Raw genomic sequence first — 23,104 nt, 5'->3', positions numbered from 1 at the left:
AACACATAATTGTAGCCTACCATTCAGGGAATAGGCATTTAAAAGAGAGACAGAGAGTGATATGACTAAGAAATGACATCGGGTGATGGCAGTGCGAGATGTTCAGAACGTAAGAGCTAAAACTTCTACAAACTCACTAACATCCACAGCGGAAAAAGAAGAAAAATAGTCGGAAAACTTAGATGTGTAAGGCAAGCAAGCAAGTTTGGCGGTTGTTACTAAAAATGTGAACATGCACGTTGCATTGTTGTGCAGTGGACTTTCAGAATGAATGGAGTCGGAGTTTCTTTAATATCGAGGCGTCATATTTGTCCGATGGCCTGCTAGGCTATAAAATGAATTGCGATGTCAGTCTGAAAAAGACGCGCTCGTGCAGTCAAAATGAATGGGAGTCTTCAGAACAGGCTTGTCAGTCAACCTGACATAACAGTGTGTAAAGTAGCCTATAATGTGAATGACTTGTTATTTTATCAAGGATTTCTTTCTTTTTGCAAAAAATAAAGTAGCCTACAATAGGCATTAATTAGTAGGCCAGGAGCATGCTGAAATGATGTGGCAAATTGCGTTTTTTATTACAATGATAAAATTGTAAAAGGACGTGACCGAAGCTGAGGCAAGCCAGGCAATAGGCCTATAGGCCCGACGGTAGGCCTAATTGTAAAGCAATTTACAAAAGATTCACTGAACAAAAATGCTGATGTGGTACATGAAAATGTAGCTAAAAATGTGGAGAATGCAATGCAATCAAGCATTTTGGACGATATATTGTCACAAGCTGGCAGAATAGGCAACAGGCCGATGTGCGTTTTATTTGGAGACTGTTTTGCGCGACAGAGACTGAGTTTGCTGCTGATATTCTGGGGATAGGCCTAGCTAATGTACGACTTTTGCCTTTTAATATATTTGCTGCATTAGATCAGTCTTTCTAGAACAGGCAAGGGCTTTCTAGCCTCACGTCAGCAGCGCTGCATCACCCATATAGCCTACATTAAAACAACCAGCGGATGGCGGGTGCAGTTTTGAAAATTGGTCAACAAACTTTAGTGCTGATGGATGGCTGATGGATGATACGTTTTGCTATGCAGTTATGGTTGAAATAATAGCCCATCAGCGCATCTCTAGTGTGTGTGCCTCTCTCGCTCAGAGGGGAGGGAGAGGCTGAGGGTCGATCCAGCATGGATTCTAAACTCTGTGGTGGATAGGATCTACAATTAGGTGTTAATAATATTACCACGCTAGGTCGAAGTACTCCCAAGTGCTATTGCGCCACACATTGTAGTTCTCATGTTTATTCGCTTGGAAAATCGTTACGTTTCATGTTGTGTGCCCTAACATTTTTCATCAACTACTCGTGCAACTGTATTTAAGTAGGTAAAACGTGGAGGTGTTTGAATACTGCTATGTGCCTCTCTCTACGGCCACGGCAGAGCCCGCTAGCATAGCAACATGCTAACACATTCGCGCGGCGCGACAGAGCGTTTGAGTGCACCTACCGACGCGGGAGAGGTACGACTCAACTCGTGAAAGTTACGGTAAGAACATATATCACTACTGATTTTGGGTGGCGTGTTCCTTTAAGAAAATTTGGTTGCCTACGAAGTTGTAAGTTATAAAGCTTTTGGCAGCTAATGGCCACCTTACACCAAACAACTGACAACTGACAAGATTTGGGAAAGATTCTTGAAAGATTGTAGTCTTTTAACAAATGCCCCCCATTCAAACTTTACTCGAAAGACTTAAGAATCTTTCCCGAAAGACTCCAATCTTTCAAAAATCTTTCCCAAATCTTGTCAAAGCTTTTCCCGAAAGACTCCAATCTTTCAAGAATCTTTCCCAAATCTTGTCAAAGCTTTTTGGTGTAAGGAGGCCATAAGATGGCTAGGACTAATAGTAGCCTAATGTTGCAAGAGATGTGTGTGACGCTATTTTTCATTTTAGATTGAATTGTAGGAGGACTCAATTTATCCGAGTTAATGATACTAGATTTTCGCGACTCATGGGTTAATTTAAAGACACTGGTGAAAGATCTGAGTGGGTCACGACTGAAACAGCCTTATTGTTGGCAGAGAACCTATCATGATACACTGCATGTTTGGGGTCAGGGACGCCAGATACCACTGTTAAGCCTTCTGGTGGTGTTGTGGGCCTAATTCAATGAAACACTGATAAAGAACAGTACCTGATTGATGACCCCAGTGAAATGCTCTCGAAGGCTGTTCTGTTGGTCATGCTTTTCCCCCACAAAAGTTGATTTGTTAGTGATTTGTTTTTGAAAGTAAATAGGTTTGGTTGTTGATTGGCCATTGTGTGAAATCCCCTACCTGTAACACTAGAAATGTAACATCTATGCTGTGTATATTTGAAAAAATAATGTGTATAAATTGTGGAAAAAGTGAAATGATTGATACTATCTGTAGATAGCAATGTCATATTTCAATTGTCATCTCATTTCAGAGAAGAAAAAGGCCTTGTTACGATCTCTGTGGACTTGATGGAAAGAGAAGTATCTTGCAACACTGTGAATCCTCAGGTAATTGTGGGTACCTTAAAGGAGAAATCCACAGATTTTTCACATAGATCTCCGTTTCTCAAGGTCACCGAGTACTGTTGGTAAGAAAAATCACAGCAATAATCACACAATCAGTTCAAATCCAGCAAAACTTAGTTCAATAGCAATACACTCTAGTCACACAATCCACACAAAGGGGGAAATGGGGAAGCCCCCAACCTAGGCAGCAGCTGGTGCTGAAAAACCCCCAGTATCCCACAAGTCCCTCCCCACAGTCCCTTTTAGTAAAAATTGTCCCTACTGGTCGGCTGTCCCGCCGACCAGTATAAAAGAAACAGTCCAAGCTTGGGGTAGCCGAATACAACGATTAGACAAACCCACAATTTAGGCCACCAGCACAAGTTCACAGTCCAGCCTCCAGTGAGGAAAATGGGCCGCGTTGTGCAGTTCAGGCCACAGCGAACGCTCCCTGGCCCGGCGATCCGTCTCCCCCATAATTTCCGACTGCCCTTTTTATGGAGAGGGAGAACCTATCCCTTTCCAGAGCTCATTTCAGACCCATTAAGCAATCATACATCATTGGCAATTAACCAGGTGTCCCACACGATCGTAGTTTAGTTCATCAAAACAAAAGCCACAGTCCCATCATACACAGAATGGTCATTATATCAACAATCAGCTAGTAAACATTATACAGGATATACACAATATAACATCAGTACCCAGTAATCAAGCCCAACCCACCATTGTCCATAGCCACCCACGACATTTTCCTCCCCCCTTTACCAGTGACCACTAAGCTAATGTCCGAACCGTGCAGGGGGCATCCCAAAGTTACCTCTGTTGGAACGCCTAGGTTCGAGCACAGTATCCCCACTCTCTGCACCCCCCACTGAAGTAAGCAATGGCCTCACCCCACCCTGTTGCACTGAACTTGGGCCAGGTTCGCTTACCCCTACTTGGTTCTGGGAAGGGACTGGGTGCCTCATATCATACTGAAGATTCACAGGCCATTTACTTAGCTTGAGTTGCTACAGACAACACAGCCGGGCAACTACAGCGCTACACTCTGGGGACATGAACATGGGGGCTCATTAACATGCCCCCAGAGTGTAGCACAATAGCTGCCTGGAAACTCTAACTCGACAACCTAGCAACTCAAGCTAGGTAAAACCGATTGTTTTCAGGGTTTTTTCATACGGACGGTACTCTGTGACCTCGATTAACGGAGATCTATGTGAAAAATCGCAAGATTTTTCCTTTAACCCTCAGGTAATTATAATATATATATATATATATATATATATATTTTTTTTTTATATATAATACAAATACAAAAACATTTAATTTTGTTCTCAGAAAGTTCATGTCATCATGGCGTGCCCACCAGGAAAGCATATTCAGGTTATGAGGTAACCTGTAATACATGCAGGGTTTCCACACTTGTTGAATGCATTACAACGTGCTTGAGATAAGAAATATGACTGCACATCTATTTTAAGTCTGTAATTCAGCATAATTTAGTATTTGTCATAACACTGTTTTGTGATTATTTTGCGTCCATAAGTGACAACACAAATCAAAATAGCTAATTTTATTAGATTAAAGCAACTTAAATGTCCTTAAATTCTAGTATTCCACAGAAAAGACAAGGGGAAGACAAAAAACACACATCTGTTGTAGCTTTGAGTACTGTACAGGTCCAAACATTCAGCCACTTAATATTTTACCCAAAGCTTCCTAAAGGACTGCCCATAAATGCTTCTCATTGGATGGACATTTTCATGTCATAGCAGCTTTGTCTGGTAATTTTACAATCAAATTTTACATTTGACTTACTGTAGAATGGGAACTCTATTAGCAGTGATTTTTATTACACAACGTTTTGACCAATGTTGGTCTTTGTCAGGTTTTAACAGAAGCAAAAAGATACAGCACATCTTTATATTTGTATTTATATTTAAGAGATGATGTACTTAATTGCTCTACATGATGTCACTTACTCCTTGATTGGTTAGCTAAGAACAATGCCTATGGTCATGTGTATATATCCCCTCCCACTTTTTGGGTCTGTTAACACCTGACAAAGACCAACATTGTTTGAAATGTTGTGTAATTAAAATCACTTCGGGAGCAGCAGCAACAGTGTGTGGTTATCTTTCTTTTATATTTTTATGGATCTGTTTTACCCTGCACCTGTTTAAATTGGATGTGCATGCACTCTCTGCAACATTGAGCTCTAATGGCAGACCATATTTGACGCACCATAGATGACGGTTTCTTCTCCCATGTGATTTGTAAAGCTTGTATGTAAGTAGAGTAGTGTGTCATTAGTAGCATGATACTTCACATACTGTAGCTTCTTGAGCTGTCAGGCCAGGGCAAATTAGGCATAAGTTGTAAAGGCTGGAGACTTATTTTATTATTTATTATTTTGAGAAAATCCCTCTATATGTCCTCCTTGGTTCTAGAGTGTGCCTGTCATTCCTGTCAGTAGTATGTTGTGACCAAAGTTGTATTTAATGTTTAGGTTGGGTATTCCAGGTCCCCAAAAACAAATGTTCTATTTTTTTTGTTTACACTACCCCCTTAGCAAAAAGTCTAGTGTTAATTTTGTCACCTATTTTTAATTTAGTTTTAGTCTTAGTCTTGTGACGAAATGTCCTTTTTAGTCTTTGTCATATATAGTCATTCAAATATAATTTTTGTTAGTCAAGTTTTAGTCGACTAAAAGTCTCATCATTTTAGTTAACTTTTAGTCAACAAATTATTTCTGATTACCATTTCAGTCTAATAGTGTTTCACACATCTCAATTTTCCAACAATATTGTTTTTTGTCAGTCAGTATGTTTACATGCACAGGTAAGTCGAGCTACAGTTATAGCTCAGCTGGGATTTGACCATAGACAGTAAAAGATTTGACTGGACCACTGTCATGATCTTCGTAGACCCAAGTATTAATGTTTTACTCTGCCATGCTAGATGGCGATATGCGCCCAACCACAACACATTCCCCAAACTTTCCATCTTAGCTAACTTGCTAGCGAACTTTCCATATTAGCTTACTTGCTAGCAAACTTTGCATCATCGGTATAACTAGTTAAATAGTTGACATTACTTGCTGAACATTTTGGTATGGACATTCTGGGGGATGTTAATTTGTATATGTATGAGAGAAGCTTCAACTTATGGTTATGTAGCGTTGTGGCATAAAGGTTAGGTAGTTAGCTTGCTAACTCTGGCAGAAATCTCCAGTGTTTTTGTTCCATGTAGTTTCGTGTTGCAGCCACAGGGTTGCAGCAACAGCACGTACTGTAGACTAGCCTACAGGAAAGCTGCTGCGCATGAACTCATTCAGAATATTTTGAAAACGTAACAGCTAGATATTCTGTCTTCTCATTTTGTAGACGAAAATAAAGAGAGATTTTATCTTAGTTTTTATTTCATGCAAAACATTTTAGTTTCGTCTTTTTTTATCAACAATAATATAGATTTAGTCTTTAGACTTAAGATAATCTTAGTGTTTCAGGACATTAGTGCAGTCTCGTCATCGTCTCGTCTTAGTCACCGAAAACAAGGTCATTGACGAACTTATTTCCTCTCGTCTCGTCTGACAAAATGAACACTAGCAAAAACTTTTTAGGACCCCCTGATCAATGAGTAATATGGATTCACAAGTGCAGATGTAGACTTGATATTAGCCCAAATACACCACTCCTTATCACAAATACTACCAGGGCTTGAAATTAATGACGTCCCGTTGTCCTGGGGACCATAAAAATGCTCCCGGGACACAATAGAAAGATGTCTGCGACAACTCTGGGACAGTAGAAAAAATGGCAAAGCAAAATTTCAAATTCAAAATTAAAAATGTTCCTAAACTGTTCACATGGGAATCTAAACGTATCTTTCTCGTCTGAATAAAAAAAAAAAAAAAAAAAATAGGTCTGACCTGGTGTAACTGGCAGCTGGCAAAAGCAGCGTAAGCCAGCTGATCTCTAAAAAGCGGTTTTGTACACGCAGCCTTACCACACTGTTTACTGCTCTTTGATTCACTGAACAATGTCATTTTTGGTATAAATACAGTATAAGATAGGCTAATGGGGTGGGTGCTTGCGTTTCTTTAGTAATCCGCCTTCTTGGTTTGTATAGAAATTAATATTAAGTGCAGGGGTGAAAGTAGTTTTTATTTTTTGGTGGTACTATGATATAAAGTTAAAATGCGCGTGCATATCGCGCGCCGAAAATTTCACTTAGCCTACCGGTAATTATTTATTATTTATTTATCTGTTTATTTACTGTATTATAGCATTCACTAGGACTTCTTATCACTCTAGTATCACTCTTTAACCCACCTGTATCTGTTTTTGATTATGAATAAATTGCAAACACTTCATTTCAACATTTATTTATTTATTTAGCCTAGTTACTCTGCTCGCTTCCACTTCCAATCGTTTTTTTTTATATAGGCTACTGTATATCATAAAACACGTTTCTTTGAGTCATGCCTTTTTATTTGGGAGACTGCAACATACTTCTGTCCGCTAAAACACTTTCATTATTGCTGCGCAAGATCTGGTTAAGCCGTACACGCGCTGTCTGTCTCTTGTCTCTCCAGCGAAACACTACACACATAAAACCAGAATAGGCTATTGAAACATCAACATATTTTTCTTTAGCCTGTATGTTTTTTTTTTATTTGGGAGACTTTCCAAGAAACGTCCGTCTGCTAAAACACTTTGGATACCAGTGCACGTTGGCGCAATTACTGTAGGCTACTGTACGCGCGCTATAGCTTGCTCGTTGTCTGTCCAGCTGCACGGGAGGTTTAGACACAATTCAGATACAGTTCAGAACGATGTATATTAAATATATTTTGGGGGAAACGTGTTGCTTCTGGTAATTTGACGTTAGCAGTTGTGTTGTCATGCTGAAAGTGCAACAGTATAGTTTTCTTTCCGGTACGGCGTACCCTCTCCAAATATTTTAGTGGTACTCCGTACCGGCCAGTACCGGCTTACTTTCACCCCTGATTAAGTGACACATAGGCCTAGGCCGACACAAAAGGATGGATCACTTTCTGATATTCCTAGGTTAACTTTACCTAACTAGCAGGCAGCCTGGCAAATCACATTTGTTTTCATTACATTGTGAACATTTTTGACTGATGTTGTAAGGTTACACTGGTGTTCTAAAAAAACGAGATGACACAATTTACGGTTCGAGGAACGTTCCGCGGACGTCCGCTGAAGGATGCAGGAGCGTTCGCTGCTCGTTCGCTACTAACGTTCCCTCATTGTCATTCAGGAATGTTTTCTCAACAGTGCGGAACGTTCCTTCATGGTTTAATCTTTGGTTCCGGGAATGTCCACGGAACTTTTATTGAACCATGAATCTTTGGTTCAGGGAATGTCCACGGAACGTTCTTTGACATATGTTTAAAACTCGAGCAAAGAAAAACTGCAGCCTAGGCTACTAGGCGGGCACTGGGAATGGTTTGATTTGGGAAATATATCAGCGTACGGCACGAGAGAGACTATGCACATATTGATTCAGTGTCATTTTGTATGCTACTATTTGTATGTGACCGTTTAGGCTTACCTCATGCCATCATCTGATTTTGCAATCATCGATTCCACGATAGCTGCCTCCACCGTGATAATTAGTAAAAATAACCATTTGGATATGTATACCGAATTAGACTTAGTACTTTCACGTTCACGGTGTCTTTCTTCACGATAAACTAGCCTAGCCGTTTTCAATGGGTATATCCTGTCATGTTATTGTTCAAACCACCAGCAAGAGAAGGATAACTGTTTCTACCATACTTTAAAATCAAAACAATAATAAACGCGGCAACTGTCTTTCAATGCATGCTGGGAACTAACTAAAGCTAAATTACGAAGTGTTGCAACCTCAGCACAGCTCTGGTGCTTTATTGAAATTGTATTTTAAGTCAAACCAGATGGAAATCTAAAAGTATAATGCTAGCCTATCTTTGGTTGAACCAGAGAATGTCTAATAACTCCAGAAAACTTACTCTCAGAAAACTTCCGGATTCTGAACTGGTTGCAGTTCCTTCTCTGGTTCCATGTGAGTGCGCTCGCCGATGAGTGCAGAATGAATGGAGGTCTATGGAGCTGTACCCCTCAAAATCCACTTTTCTCGGGATATAATTTTTTGTCTAGTAATTTGAATGTTGCATTCGAAAGGGGAGGCAAAGAAAATACACACTGTTGAGTTTTATATTTTTTAAAGTCACTTTATTTTTCTAAAAAGCCTTTCAAACGTGTCAATGATGTCATTCATTAGCACAATGCTAGCGTGTTATGGGCAACAACAACCCAACCTGTAAGACATGAAAACCTATTTACTCGTTCTCTCGTACTACTAAGTACTCGTTCATTCAACAATTAATAATTCATATTGAACTTGCATAAACTACAATAGAATCTGCGATTCTTCAATGACAATCAGGTGAAAGAGACAAATTTAGCCGTCTAGCTTCATAGACCCCCATTTATTTTGTACTCATCAGCGAATGCCCCCAGAACATTCCCAAAAGGTTCTCTGACAGTTGCACAAAAACAACTGTAAGAGGATATTCTGGGAACGTTCTCTGAAGGCTATACAACATAATACCTTTAGAGGACATTCCCAGAACGTCTTTTAAAGGTTTATTTTTTGTGACCTTCAGGAAACCTTAAGGGAACGTTCCCAGAATGTTGCGTGTTTGCTGGGAATTTCCAAGTAGATCGTGTGTGTGTGTGTATGTATGCATATTAGGGCTGTCAAACAATATTTATTTTCTTAATCGCGATTAATCGCTGAATTTATAGTTAATCGCGATTAATCATATATTTTATCACGTGATTAAAATTCTATTATTTTGCATTTCAGAACTTTCCAGAAGTCCATATTAACAATGAAAAGCAATTATTAGCAGTGTATCTTGATTGGGAATCAAATGAATGCAAAGAAAGTTACTTTATGAATTAACTTTAAGACATATTTGATTATTTCAAATCAAATTTCAAAAGATGTGCAGAAGTGTATGCACATGTGGGGATGCATGATAAATGGCTTAACAAACTAAACATTTTCATTATCTTGAAATAATGAAAATAGTGCATATGCAAAAAGTGCATATAGGCCTACAGCATGTTTCAATGAAGTGCATAACAAACAGAAATAGCCTTCATCTCCATTAAGTATGTTCAGTTCAGTTAACTAGTTCAGTTGAAAACGTGTAACAGTGTAAACAATGTTTAGCTCGTAGATCAGGAGTCGGCAAGTACTGTAACTTTGTCCGTGGGCAGTTTTTTCTAGTTGATAAACTACTTAGTTGGCGAGCCAGCGTATAGGCTACTATTAAATCCAGCTCCGATGGATAGTCTATTAGTCCACACGTATCCAACCGTGGGTTATGCACAGAGTAGGCTAGCAGGATCCAGTGCGTTCTGGTGTTCTTTCTCATTTGTTTAAGCACCCACCCACGGTCTGATTGGTGAATAGGCTATTTGTAAATCGATATTGTAAAATAAAAGATTAAGAAAAAAATCGGACTACCAGAATAATTTGGCTGGGCCAAATAATTTTGGTGGCGGGCCAGCTTGGGCTGCCTGTTGCCAACCCATGTCGTAGATTATAGCTTAAGTTTGAGGTATTTCGGTGGAAGGCAGTCAGAAGCCTACTAGGAAGTGTCTTTGGCTAGCCTGATGAGCCAGACCCACATTAAAATGTAGGGTCTGGGCACTCACCGTTCGCAGTGCTCAGTCCGAGGGGCGGGATAATCAGTTGTCTTTCAAATTCCCTCTGCACGCAATAGGACAGCGGCAGCGCTATGAGTCCCATGCGTTTCCCACCAGCGGAGCTAGTTGGCTAGTTCAAACGTTTGCCAACTTAATAAAAGCTTAACTCGTGTCACACTGTTCGCCAACAGCAACATCCATCTTATTTGTTTTCAAGTAGCAGGGAATTCAAGCCAAACCGCAACTCTGCCATCAATCATTATGTTAAGCCCACCTAACAACTCTATACACGATTTCATTGGCCTGATTAAGTTTCGATTTCTGGAGCTCACAAGCCAACGGAGAGTTGCTAGACTAGCCCTGGCAGCAAATGTAATTGGATGGACATGTGAGCAGTGCCTCGTCTATCACGTCATCTGAGCACGCTTGATTTTGTTTGCGACGAAAACGCTGTGCCCCCAACCCCCCGTATCGGTTGAAACATGCTCCATAATTACGTCCCAATGGAGCAGTATCAGACTCATATTCTGACTAGAATTTTGAGTATGACAACGTCAGGCTACCGCTGACCTACAATCCCTCTTATCCACCTTATTTGTGAAACACTACTTCCGTCCGGTTGTCATCTTCCATCCATTCTGTTTACATAATAACTAGAATATTCTTCAACTTATATTTCTTTCGAAATGTTGACAATTCTGCAGTCAATATGGATAATCTATATAATATTTGACAGAACAAAATATAAATTGACTTTTACATGGCTTGGGATGCGTCAAACATGGTCTACCATCACATTAAAATCAATACAGACAAAGATAGATTTCTGAATACTGAAGTGTCATGGCAACGCCCATAGCTGGCTCATGAATATCTTGGATAAGTCAGTGTTATGGTGTTATGGACACGTCTATTTAGGATTTCTTTCCATTGGCAAAGCCTGATATGCTTCATCTTGGTAAACTAAAGTATCTTTGGTTATATGATCTGCACCCAGTGTTTGCCAGATGCATAGCCCTCCATAGGAAATTACATGCCACTACACCTATATTAGTAGCTGTATTTTCATGAAAGTCACATGTGTAATACACTTTAATTATAAAATGTATAGCAAAACACAAAATAAAGATGGCTACATAACATTATGTAAAACATAATTTACTTGACATTATGCTTGAGGCTGTCAGATTCCACGCATATGAGATTTGTTTGTGTGTTTTAGTATTGACTTTGTCCATAATAAAAAAAATTTGCATGAAATGTAGGAATTCAACAGCCTGCACTAGGGGGACTTTCACCCCAGAACAGCTAAACAACTTCACTTACACAATACCAAAGTAGGTTGGCTTTTAAGAGATTATGTATTCAATCTTCTGTAATATATATTGTTATTACATATCAACACTTCTCTGCAACAGATTGAAATCTAAGATGATATTGTGTTTCGTTTCTAGGGAGGTCTATGACCCAGACCTACTTTTCAGGTCCAACAAGGCCGAAAGAGATCTGACAGTCAAGTACAGTTATTTTCATCATATGTGTCCCCTGCTGGTGTATTATGACATGCCATGGAAGCCAACCTTTGAACTGTAAGATTGTTTAATGGTGATATAGTGTTACCAATGCATCATACACTATACCTCAAAATATTATATGAATTATTTCATAATATACTGCTCAAAAGAATTAAGGGGACACTTCAATCATACACTGGATCGGTACTCTGACACTGTTCTGAGCACAAGTAAAACTTTTGAGGCAAGTGTTTTATTTTGCAAGAACTGTCAGAAATTCTGTGAATGTAGTTTGAGAATGGAGAAAATTGTGGAAGGTTTCAAAAAATGTGTTTTAACAATTGTGGAAAACTGTAAGTGTTCCCTTAATTTTTGAGCAGTGTATATTATATTTTTATTATCACCCGGAGAGAAGAAGTACTCTTTTCTGATTGGCTGGTGGGGTGGCTATTAATTCTGAATAACAGGACACCGTTCCATATCAATGCTTATGAATGGTAACTATAACAACCATAGTAGGACTACGGTTGCAGGCTTCGCAACAATGGAATCAACTGTAAACAAGCTAGAACTGTCCATGCTATCGCTGTTAGGGCCAATGGAAGTTGTACAACAAGCTGAACTTGAGCTTCTTTTTAAACGAAACCGCGTTTCCTTTGCTTTACAGTGGCAACCGGGTGATAAGCGGGATAACGGCCTTCGAGGTGTGTCCAGTTATACAGAATTAATGGACTCGGGCTGAGGCAACTCAGGCAGGAGTTTTTTGCCACTCGCCCTCGTCCATTAATTCCATATAACAGGACACCTCGGCGGCCGTTATCCCTTACATACTGACACTATCCGTTATATTCCATTTCAGTTGGGACGGGGATACATTTGTAGAGGTCGTGAAGGCCGACTTTGTGATGTATGAGGCTCACGGCATGCACAATTATAAGTACTTGCAGACGGCAAAAACAGCAAAATGTGTGTCTCAGCCTCAGAACTGGATTTCCATGCTTCAAAAAACACCATACATCTACAGAGCATGGAGTAAACAAGTAATTTACAGTTGTGGATTAAATCTTATTAATTAACAAGTGGGTTTTTTTTTGTATTTGAGGTTATTGTTGCTTTTTTTTTTTCCAGAATTACAGAAGCTGCAAAGATTATAATGGGCCACCTTTAACCAATCCAGATGCTGAGTATCAAGTCCTAAGCCAAAATTCAAGGAACAAAATTGTGTTCTCAAACTACAATGGCATGTATCTTTTTACAGCTGTAGTTGTGGACCCAGATTACAGGTATATATTCTTTGCTTATATTTTATCTTATACTTTATGTAGAACATGTTTTAAAAATGTCTATCAAATGTATTGATTAGATAACGGAGTACTTCGATATTCTCTGCTTGTTCCTCCAGCTTCTGCACCCTCACCACCACCTTTACTGTTTACGTGTATGGAGCATTTCCTAAAAGAATTCTGCCATATGGTGTTCTGTGTGCAATTTTCTTTGCAATCTTAACTACACTTCTCTTGATCGGTTACCTCCGGCAACAGAATATCTTGACAAAAGTCCTTAGAACATAATATAGTGATGACAACACTAAATGATTCCAATAAAAAGAAATATTTCCAAAAGTTGGTGTTTCATATATAAGAATCCACCAAGTTTCAGAGTTCAAATGTTAAGCTTGCTTTGTCACACGTGAAGTTTTATTTGTAATATTTTTTACATGCTGATGAATGGATGTTTTAGCAGATTAATAAACTCACTGCAGGGTAACTCTTTAAATCTGTCTCTTTAAAAAAGAAAAAAAAACATCAGTGTTTACAATGCAGTTAATGTATTTAAGCAATAGGTTACACTGATTTTAGAACAGGTAAGGGGCGTTGTTAGGCACAATGCGCAAACATAGTGCCTAAAACCCCCTTAGCTATTCTAAAATCAGTGTAACCAACAATTTTAATGCAAACTTGAAATTTTGCAGTTTTTGTCACTTAAAAGCTGCATACTTCTTTTACAAGCATCTTACACCATACTAATACAGTTGTTTATTTACAATTAATGAGCGTATGTTTTAACCTTTGTTGTGGCATCATTTTTTTTTCCACATATTCCGACGGCTAAGCACATGGCTAAGCTCGCAGTCAGGAAAACATTATTATCACGGTGGCAGTCACTAATATTCCCAGGTGCCATGAACGCACCATCAGGCTCAAATTATTCTAATGCGTTTTGTATACACTTCCAGTTAAGCGCTTTTACAGATCTTCCAATTCGCACTTCTGTCCCACCCACAGTGCGTAAGTTTAAATCAAGGCGGCCTTATGAAAGAGGCAGAATTTATTTAACTCTGCAATGTAGTTATTTTTACCCAGCTGTTGGGTAGAAAACATAACCTAACCTGCTGGGTCAAACCTGCAACTCATCCTGCTAGGTTAAATCAACCCAGTGCTGGATCAGTCCCAGCGCTTGGGTTATTTTTCAACCCAGCAGTTTTTAGAGTGATAGTACTACGAAGAGAGTACTTACATGGTAACACCATCTTGTTGACATCTAAATTTTAAAAATGATGGTTTGCTTGTTTCATACTGAATGATGAGAAAATGTTGCTGTTTCAGAGACTAAGATGTTTAGCTCCTGTGACGGACTACCGTCACTACAGTTGAGTATGCACTCTGACTGCCATACCAACGGGCCTGGCTCTTTGGCGCTCTCTCCCTTCGCTACATAGTGTATGGTGTCAGAAGTGGGATGGCTTGCCGTGAGGTCATCGGAAGCTTGCCCAGTGTGTGAGCCGTATGAGGGATCCTCAGGATAGGTTGACCCCTGTGTGAGGGACCCCAGAGATGGGTGAAGCACTTGTGTGTGGGGCACCCTGGGATGGGAGAAGTACGCCTGGTGGTTGCGCGAGGGACACCAGTGTGCGTGAAGTGCATGGGCAAGCTTCCCGAATGGGAGGGCAGTGTGACGGAGTACCGTTACTACAGTTGAATATGCGCTCTGACGGCCATACCGGGCCTGGCCCTGGCTCGCGTTGCGGTCAAGCTGCACGTTTAGTGCTCCGGAGGTAACTGCTCTCTCCCTTCGCTACATAAGGGAGGTGCGTAGCCGACCTGGGGGAACATGGATGTGTGATAGGAAAAGAAGGCCCAATCTTTTCCACAGCTCCTTTTGTTAGTTACAGCGATTTTGTTTAAACTCACTATTCGTTTGCTGATCAGTTCTGTCCGTTCCAATAACATATAGACGGAACATACCAAGATATTTTTTAGATCAAAACCAGAATACCTGCAGTGGCAGAGGACAGGTTGCTACCTTTCTTTGCCCCATTGCTTCAGTGTTTTCTGATACAGTAAATTGTTCATATGGACAAAAGCAGTGATCCTTCACTTTAAACTAAAGCCTACAGTATTATAAAGATTATAAAGAATTGAAAGATCTTTTATGGTTGACAGCAGGAGAGTAGTGGTAAAAGAAGAAGGGGGTAAACTATGAATTATGTGATGACAGTAAGGTGGACATGCGATATCAGAAATGTATAAATGCATTTGGAACATGTTTGATGATATTGTCCAATGTTTATAACAATATCAGTGGTATTAAATGGTTCCTAGACTGTTTATGCTTGTACATATTGTGAATGTGGATAATGCAGTTAAGTTGGATAATTAAGTTGAATGTTAAAAGTTACAAATGGTGAACAAACTCTTTTGAGAGGTGGATAAACTCTAATAAGAGGTGGATAAACTCGTACTGTGTACTTGCGTTTAGCCTCCACTTCAACCCTGGTTGTCAGCTCTGAATATTTAAAAACTTAATCCCAAATACTGGACTGTAGATAGTCACTGATGGTACACTTATCAGTTTCGGCTGGCCAGGTAATCTACAGTAAGGTCAGTTGGCCAATCAGTCCATTCATCTTCTTGTGCATTTGTCTGTTCTTGTGGACTGGTCACCACTGTAAACGGCTAAACGCATCACTCCATGAGGTTTGTCTGGTGTTACCCTTCTGTCACATTCTGGCTCATAAACTGGACAAAGATGGGAGGACACACGAGAGGTTTGAGGAATAACTATGAATAATTTATTTACATTAATAGAATATATGTACAAAACGTTGCAGATCTACAAACTAAGGAAAATAAAGAATAACGCAACCAACAATCAAAAAACCCCAGCCAGCATCTGGCCTGCAATCAGGCAGGCACCAAACGGAGGGCCAGCATCAGGGTCGAGAGAGAGAGAACACTTGCAGCTCCGTAGATTTAAAAGGGTTAGTCTACACCGGGCCCTTGGTGTAAGCCAATCAGCAGCTAGGTCTGTTTCCTCTCCAAACTCGGCCTGAAACTGGGATAATAGAGACACCTGGTGCCCTGGTGGAACTCTGCACCCCCATGAGGGAGTAGCGACACGGGAACCCAACTGGGGCCGTGACACCCCCCACCATAGGAGCAGAGTTCCAACCAAGAAGCAACACTGGAATCTTCATGAGAACTGACCCCAACTAGGGCATAATTCTCATGGGTTAACATTTACTGACCTCAAAACCCACCACCAGACACCTAACTAGACATTTAAAGCTAGAGATTCCCATAAATCTGCAATAATACATAATGCATTCTAACAATCCAAAATGAACCCTGAGCCATTACCACCACCGCAATAATGAGCAAAAGTGCAGTACTATTTATCATGCTAACAGGTATGTACAGGAAAGTATGTAAACCAGTATAATGTACACGGGCATGTGTGTGTGACAAACTTCTCTACAAATATGATGCTCAGGCAAAGCTGTTGGTATGATTCTGTTTTTTTTACTGCTATTAGATACTGTGGCACCACCACATAGGGTTCTCTTTTTAAGCCGGCATATTGATTAACATATAAATAGTTATTGGTATTAAGGGTAATTCCCATTATGTGTTTATGTTTTGGTGGTTTGGTTTGGAAAGGTTTGAAAGATAAAAGTGCGTGGAGTAAATATAGCCAGAGACTTTCTAATGAGGAGACACAGCAATCAAAAAATCTTCCAGAAAAGCATGGAGTTAGTTTGTAACGCCAATGTGGCCATCGACATATGAATACATTGAGCCAATCATGTGCTGTGTTGTGAATACATTGAGCCAATAATGTGGTGTGTTGTGAAGACATCGTGCCAATTATTTGTTGTGATCTCGCCGCTGGAGCAAGATTGGTGTCGTGAAGCCTTGCGCACGCGTATTTCTGCCGAAATGGATGCCCGATGAGTGCCCAAAAAGCGTTGCAATATGGCCGCCAAGTGGAGGGACTTGCCTGAAAAGGACTTTGATATAGCTTCAGACATGCAGGGAGTCTATGTGAGACCTGTTATATCTTGTGGTTTAAACCAAGTAGCTAGAAATGGTGGCTCTACCTCTCACATTCACTGTGAGAACTGGGCTGGGCACGGGATTATCCATAACCTCCGTTGACTAGTTGACTTAAATCACATGATGGTATAAGTATAAGTATATATACTTTTTTGATCCCGTGAGGGAAATTTGGTCTCTGCATTTAACCCAATCGGTGAATTAGTGAAACACAAACAGCACACAGTGAACACACAGTGAGGTGAAGCACACACTAATCCCGGCGCAGTGAGCTGCCTGCTTCAACGGCGGCGCTCGGGGAGCAGTGAGGGGTTAGGTGCCTTGCTCAAGAGCACCTAACAAAAACTCAAGAGCCGCGGCCCACTGGTCGGGGCTCGAACCGGCAACCCTCCGGTTACAAGTCCAGAGTGCTAACCAATAGTCCGGCCAGGATATTGTCATTTAAAAAGTTGCAGCCCTCAACTGATGTTGTCATGTTGTGTTTTGGCCTGATGCGCCACCCTCCACCTATCTACTAATCACAAAGTCAGTAGTGTTTCGGCATCCGGGTAGCCAGCTCTGCCAGTCAGGGGGGAGAGGGAGGGGATACACCGCTCTACAGTAATTTGAAATTGATTGCAGTACCAGTTTTGGCCACAACCTTACATACGGTTCCTTTAAGGTTTATTACAGTGCATGAAAATGCACTGTACTGTTATTCCAAGGCTTTTTCTTCTGATTATTCTTCTTCTAACGCATTTAATGCAGCTTCAACCGTTTAACGTAGAAACTTAATTCAAACTGCGTTGCGTAGGTCTTACTTAGGACATGTGGGCTTTGTATTTCATCTTTGTAACTTTTATACTTTTTAAACTATTCATGGGTTTCATCAGGTCCCTTTACACAGGTGTATTAATCAAGCACCATGCAGCCTGCATTCATAATCAAGGTGCATGATTGTATACACCTGTGGAAAGGGACCTGATGAAACCCATGAATTAGTTAAAAACTACTAAAAATTTCCCCATAGACTTAACATTGGGCTGATGACATCACAATAGAGCCGTTAAGCAATTAGAATCCTATGCCAGGTGGTCAGGCCACCTGGATCTACAGCTTTAAGCATACAAACTGGCTCTATTCATGGGTTTCATCAGGTCCCTTTACACAGGTGTATTAATCAAGCACCATGCAGGATGCATTCATAATCAAGGTGCATGATTGTATACACCTGTGGAAAGGGACCTGATGAAACCCATGAATAAAGACTACACATCCTGTTCAACTGCTTCCTCTGCCAAAAACTGTTTCAAAATAAAAGTCCTCACTACAATATTTCACTGTTAAACAATTTAACACTTTAAACTACTGAACTTTTTAAAGCAACACCAAAGATTTTTTTATACCTTAAAATAATTTTTCCAAAATCGTTTCAGTGGTTCATCAACTCGTAACAGGGTGAACGGCAATTCTGCATTCGCTTCGCGGCCCTCTATCGGCTATAACCGCACTATGTAAGTTTGCCAGATCGGGTAGCGGATCTGTAGTTCGATGGAATGAGACATAAGAAACTACAAATTTGACTTGCATCTGATGTCGCAATACATCGTACTTTTATAAGTCATGCAAAATATTCTAACTTGTCTGTGGACATCGTTATTTGCAAAGCCGGTGCTGGATAAACAAATAGCGTGCGTGCGACAGAGGGAAAGTTCTTTGGTGTTGCTTTAACTGTTCAGCCATTGTAACTGTTACTTGTCATCAACTATGACTCCTACTGACTGTAGCTAGTTAGCATGGTTAATATAGTTAGCATGTTAGCATTATTAGCATTGTTAACATTTTTAGCAAAACTGCTTAAAATGATTAGCTAAGTAACATGATTAGCATAGTTATCATGTTAACATAGTTAGCATTTTAGCATAACTGCTAAACATTATTAGCTTAGTTAGCTGAGTCACATGGTTAACATAATTAGCATATTAACATTGTTAGCATAGTGAACATTTTTAACAAAACTGCTAAAAATGATTAGCTAAGTTAGCTAAGTAATATGGTTAGCATAGTTAACATTGTTAGCATAACTACTAAAAATTATTAGCTTAGTTAGCTAAGTCACATGGTTAGCATAATTAACATTGTTAGCATGCTAGCATAATTAATATTGTTAGCATAACTGCTAAAAACTGCTAAGTCACATGGTTACCATGGTTAGCATGTTAACATTTTAGCATAACTGCTAAAAATGATTAGCCGAGTTAGCTAAGTCACATGGTTAGTATAGTTAGCATTGTTAGCATAGTTATAAACATTAAAAAAAATGCTAGAAAACATCAGCTAAGTAACTTGGTTAGCATTATTATCTTTGTTAACATAGTTAGCATAACTGCTAGCAAACATTAGAACCATTCCAACTGTCAGTTATCGTCAACTATCTACCTAAATAATTTAACCATTTAAACTATCCACCTATTTAAAGGTCCAGTATGTAGGAAATAATGGAAAATAAACTGTAACCATTCCAAAAGTCATCACCATATGTCAGAGAGTAAGGAAACACGATGAATTGAAGTAATGGCTTATTTGACAACATTACTCTAACCTGTAAAACCCCGTAAAACCCATAAAAAAAATGAGTTACGGGGCGGAATCTCTTGGAATTTTCGTTTATGTTTTGAACGATTCATTCTAGAATAGCGTATTAATAATGGGCTAGCGCATCCTCCTATTTGGGTTGCCAAATTAGCAAAGGCCAACTGTCAACAGCTGGGTCAGTTGTAGTCATGAACGCCTACGAGAGGCAGGAAATTTTCCAAAATTAAAACAAGAAACAAATTAAGTGGACATCGGAGGAGCTTCCTGAGATGGTGACGTCTTCGTCAAACGAAGAATATCAAGTCTGACGCAGAGCTGGCCATATTTCTCCACAACAGGTAGCCTAGGCTAAACTTCATCTGCATCGCTAACTTCAGCTAAATATGTTACGTTGGTTAGAGAGGTATTTTTTGTTTTCACTGTTTCCGTATGTGTAGCTGGGTCATGGTTGGAGAAACGTTAAAGCAGATGCAGGTCAACTAACGTTAGCTAAGTCTTCATTACATCTGGCAACCCAGAAGAGGTTCACCAGTGTTTTTTTTTTGGCCTACAGAACGTTCGGTAACAATCCTACATATCGCACCTTTAACTGTTCAGTCATTCCAACTATATTAAACCTCATCTACCTAGCAACCAATATAGTTTGTTTTTACTCTATGATATTTGACATCATATTTTTGCATTTTCATGCACTGTATTTCCTTCAGGAAATGCTTTCCTAGTTTTTTCTATTTTTGCTTCTGGATTATATTTTTTCTCTTTCTGCCCTTATAGATACCATGGATGATTCTATTGTAGTTTTGAAGCAGGAGTTTTTGAAATGGCTTGTTTTGGTTTGGAGTGACTGTGAGCGAATGCTTGTACATTCTTGTGAGATATTGAAACAGGTTGAACTGGTATGCCCATAATCATGAAGTGCTTCGAACGGCTAGTCATGTCACACATCAAAGACACCCTACCCCCCACCCTGGACCCCTTCCAGTTTGCATACCGAGCCAAACGATCCACGGAGGATGCAATCTGCTCTGCCCTCCATCCAGCCCTCACCCACTTGGACAATAAAGACTCATATGTGAGAATGCTGTTCATAGACTTCAGTTCAGCATTCAATACCATAATACCACAACAACTCATCAGCAAACTGGACAAGCTAGGATTCAGCACCTCCCTCTGCAACTGGCTGCTGGACTTCCTGTTGCAGAGACCACAAGCAGTATGTGTCGGGAACAACACCTCAAGCACTCTGACCCTGAGCACGGGGGCCCCGCAAGGGTGTGTGCTCAGCCCCCTGCTCTTCACACTGCTAACACATGACTATACAACCACTCACAGCTCCAACCATCTGGTGAAGTTTGCGGACGACACAACACTGGTGGGCCTCATCACTAAGGGCGATGAGGCTCACTACAGAGAAGAAGTAGACCTGCTGGCCAAATGGTGCAAAGACAACAGCCTCCTGCTGAATGTCAGCAAGACCAAGGAGATTGTTGTCAACTTTCAGAGAGGCCACAAACAACTGCCACCACTGTCCATCGACGGAGATGCTGTGGAGAGAGTGAGCAGCACAAAATTCCTAGGGGTGCACATCAGCGACGACCTCTCCTGGACCACCAACACAGCATCACTGGCGAAGAAAGCCCAGCAGCGCCTCTACTTCTTGCGCAAATTGAAGAAGGCAAGTGCCACGCCTCCCGTCATGACCACATTCTACAGAGGGACCATACAGAGTATCGTGTCCAGCTGCATCACAGTGTGGGGCGGAAGCTGCACAGATCAGAACAGGAAGACCCTCCAGCGCATTGTTAACACAGCTAAGAGGATCATTGGAGCACCACTCCCCTCCCTGCAGGACATTTACACCATCCGCCTCACCCGCAAAGCACTAATGATTGTCAAGGACACAACCCACCCTGCACACAAACTGTTCAGCCTCCTGTCCTCTGGAAAGAGGTACAGGAGCCTCCGCTCCCGCACCACCAGACTTGCAAGTAGCTTCATCCACCAAGCAATCAGGATGCTGAACACTCTTCTACCCACTCTCCCATCACTGACAGTCCCCCCACCCACCAGCCAGCCAGGAACCTAGGATCCTGTCTACCCTAACCCCCCCCCCCCCCCCCAACACCTCCCCAGGACCGCCCTGTGGAACTGCACTGTGACTGCGCAGCCTGATATACTTGAAATTACTGTATATCAATGTAAATATAAAGTACACACAAGCACAAGTTTAAACTTCATGTAAATGTTATCAATGTTATTTATCACTCTGCCACAATGCTGCTGCTACTACTACTCTGTCAGAAGGTTACGCTAGGACTATGTAAATATACAACACAACTACCTCTATTTTTTGATATATATTCTATATTTCTATATTTTGATATATGTTCTATATTTCAGTCTCGCACTTTAATGTCTGTATGTGGTATGTCTGTATATTTTTATTTTTTATTGTCTATGTCTATGTCTAAAGTATGTCTATGTCTGTATTTAAAGTATGTCTATGTCTGCATGGGAAAGTAAGAAACGAAATTTCAATTCTTTGTATGACCAGTGCATGTAAAGAAATTGACAATAAAGCCGACTTGACTTGACTGTAAATGAGAAGTTTGCAAAATTGCTTGTGTTTGTAAAATATATATGTTAAAATACAATATCCACTGTATTTCCTGGGCTTTTATAAGAAAACATGTCATTAACTGTAGCGCAATCAATGATAACCCGTGTTAAATAATAATCTCAAATTACAGAGATTGTTACAATACAAGCCAACAGAATAAGATCAAACTGAAAACAATAACACAAGAAATCAGTACCAATATCAGTCACTGTTTTCAGCTGCCATATGGCCTCGGTTCTCGTCAGCCTGCTGGGGGCCCCACTCAGCTTTGGGTCTCTCCTAGACCACAAAGAAATATCTGGACTTTTAACTATATTTGTCAAATATGAAATGATAATCTTTTCATTTTTGGTATCATGTTAAAGGTCTCTCCATACGAGGATTACAAGATTGTCAGTTGTAGAACAGTAAAGATAATGCATATGATGTTTCTGTAACCTGGGATAATTGATCAGTCATGATCATTTTAGTCATCTCAGGGTGGCCTAATCATGTAATACCAAGGATGCTTACTAGGAGGTACACTCTCCTGCATTCAAAGATGCACTGCTCAGTAGAGGGAATTGAGAAGATTGAGGTACTATATTCCCTTACACTTGTACTTCCAAGTCCCTACAGAATATTCTGTACACTCAAAAGGTATTTCTCCAGAATACAGCTTTAAATTGTGCATTCATATGCACATCTCAACATCATTTCTCATTTTCACTTCCTTTACCTACTCACTTTCCAATGCCACTCAAAAAAAAAAGATATTTTTTTACATATACCCTAATGAAATTAGACAAAACACCCAATTG

General features: G+C 40.2%; 1 protein-coding gene across 1 annotated transcript in view; it reads left to right on the top strand.

The window, feature by feature from the left end:
- The window catches only part of LOC143127082 (cation channel sperm-associated auxiliary subunit delta-like), a 36,763-nt gene that overhangs the window by 13,153 nt on the left and 506 nt on the right, over positions 1-23,104 (top strand). Inside the window, exons 8-16 of the mRNA XM_076288385.1 lie at positions 1,939-1,946; positions 2,455-2,530; positions 3,869-3,921; positions 11,715-11,849; positions 12,634-12,814; positions 12,903-13,057; positions 13,177-13,254; positions 20,822-21,153; positions 21,304-21,434. Of these exons, the coding sequence (XP_076144500.1) occupies positions 1,939-1,946; positions 2,455-2,530; positions 3,869-3,921; positions 11,715-11,849; positions 12,634-12,814; positions 12,903-13,057; positions 13,177-13,254; positions 20,822-21,153; positions 21,304-21,434 (1,149 nt within the window). The remainder of the gene's footprint in view (positions 1-1,938; positions 1,947-2,454; positions 2,531-3,868; positions 3,922-11,714; positions 11,850-12,633; positions 12,815-12,902; positions 13,058-13,176; positions 13,255-20,821; positions 21,154-21,303; positions 21,435-23,104) is intronic.

The sequence above is a fragment of the Alosa pseudoharengus genome, unplaced genomic scaffold (genome assembly GCF_046254945.1).
Source record: "Alosa pseudoharengus isolate Yale_2024_CS ecotype anadromous, Long Island Sound unplaced genomic scaffold, YU_APseudo_1.1 YU_APseudo_1.1_scf_17, whole genome shotgun sequence".
Classification (NCBI taxonomy): domain Eukaryota; kingdom Metazoa; phylum Chordata; class Actinopteri; order Clupeiformes; family Clupeidae; genus Alosa; species Alosa pseudoharengus.
Note: the sequence above shows the minus strand (reverse complement) of the source record. Positions and strands in the feature narration are given on the sequence as shown.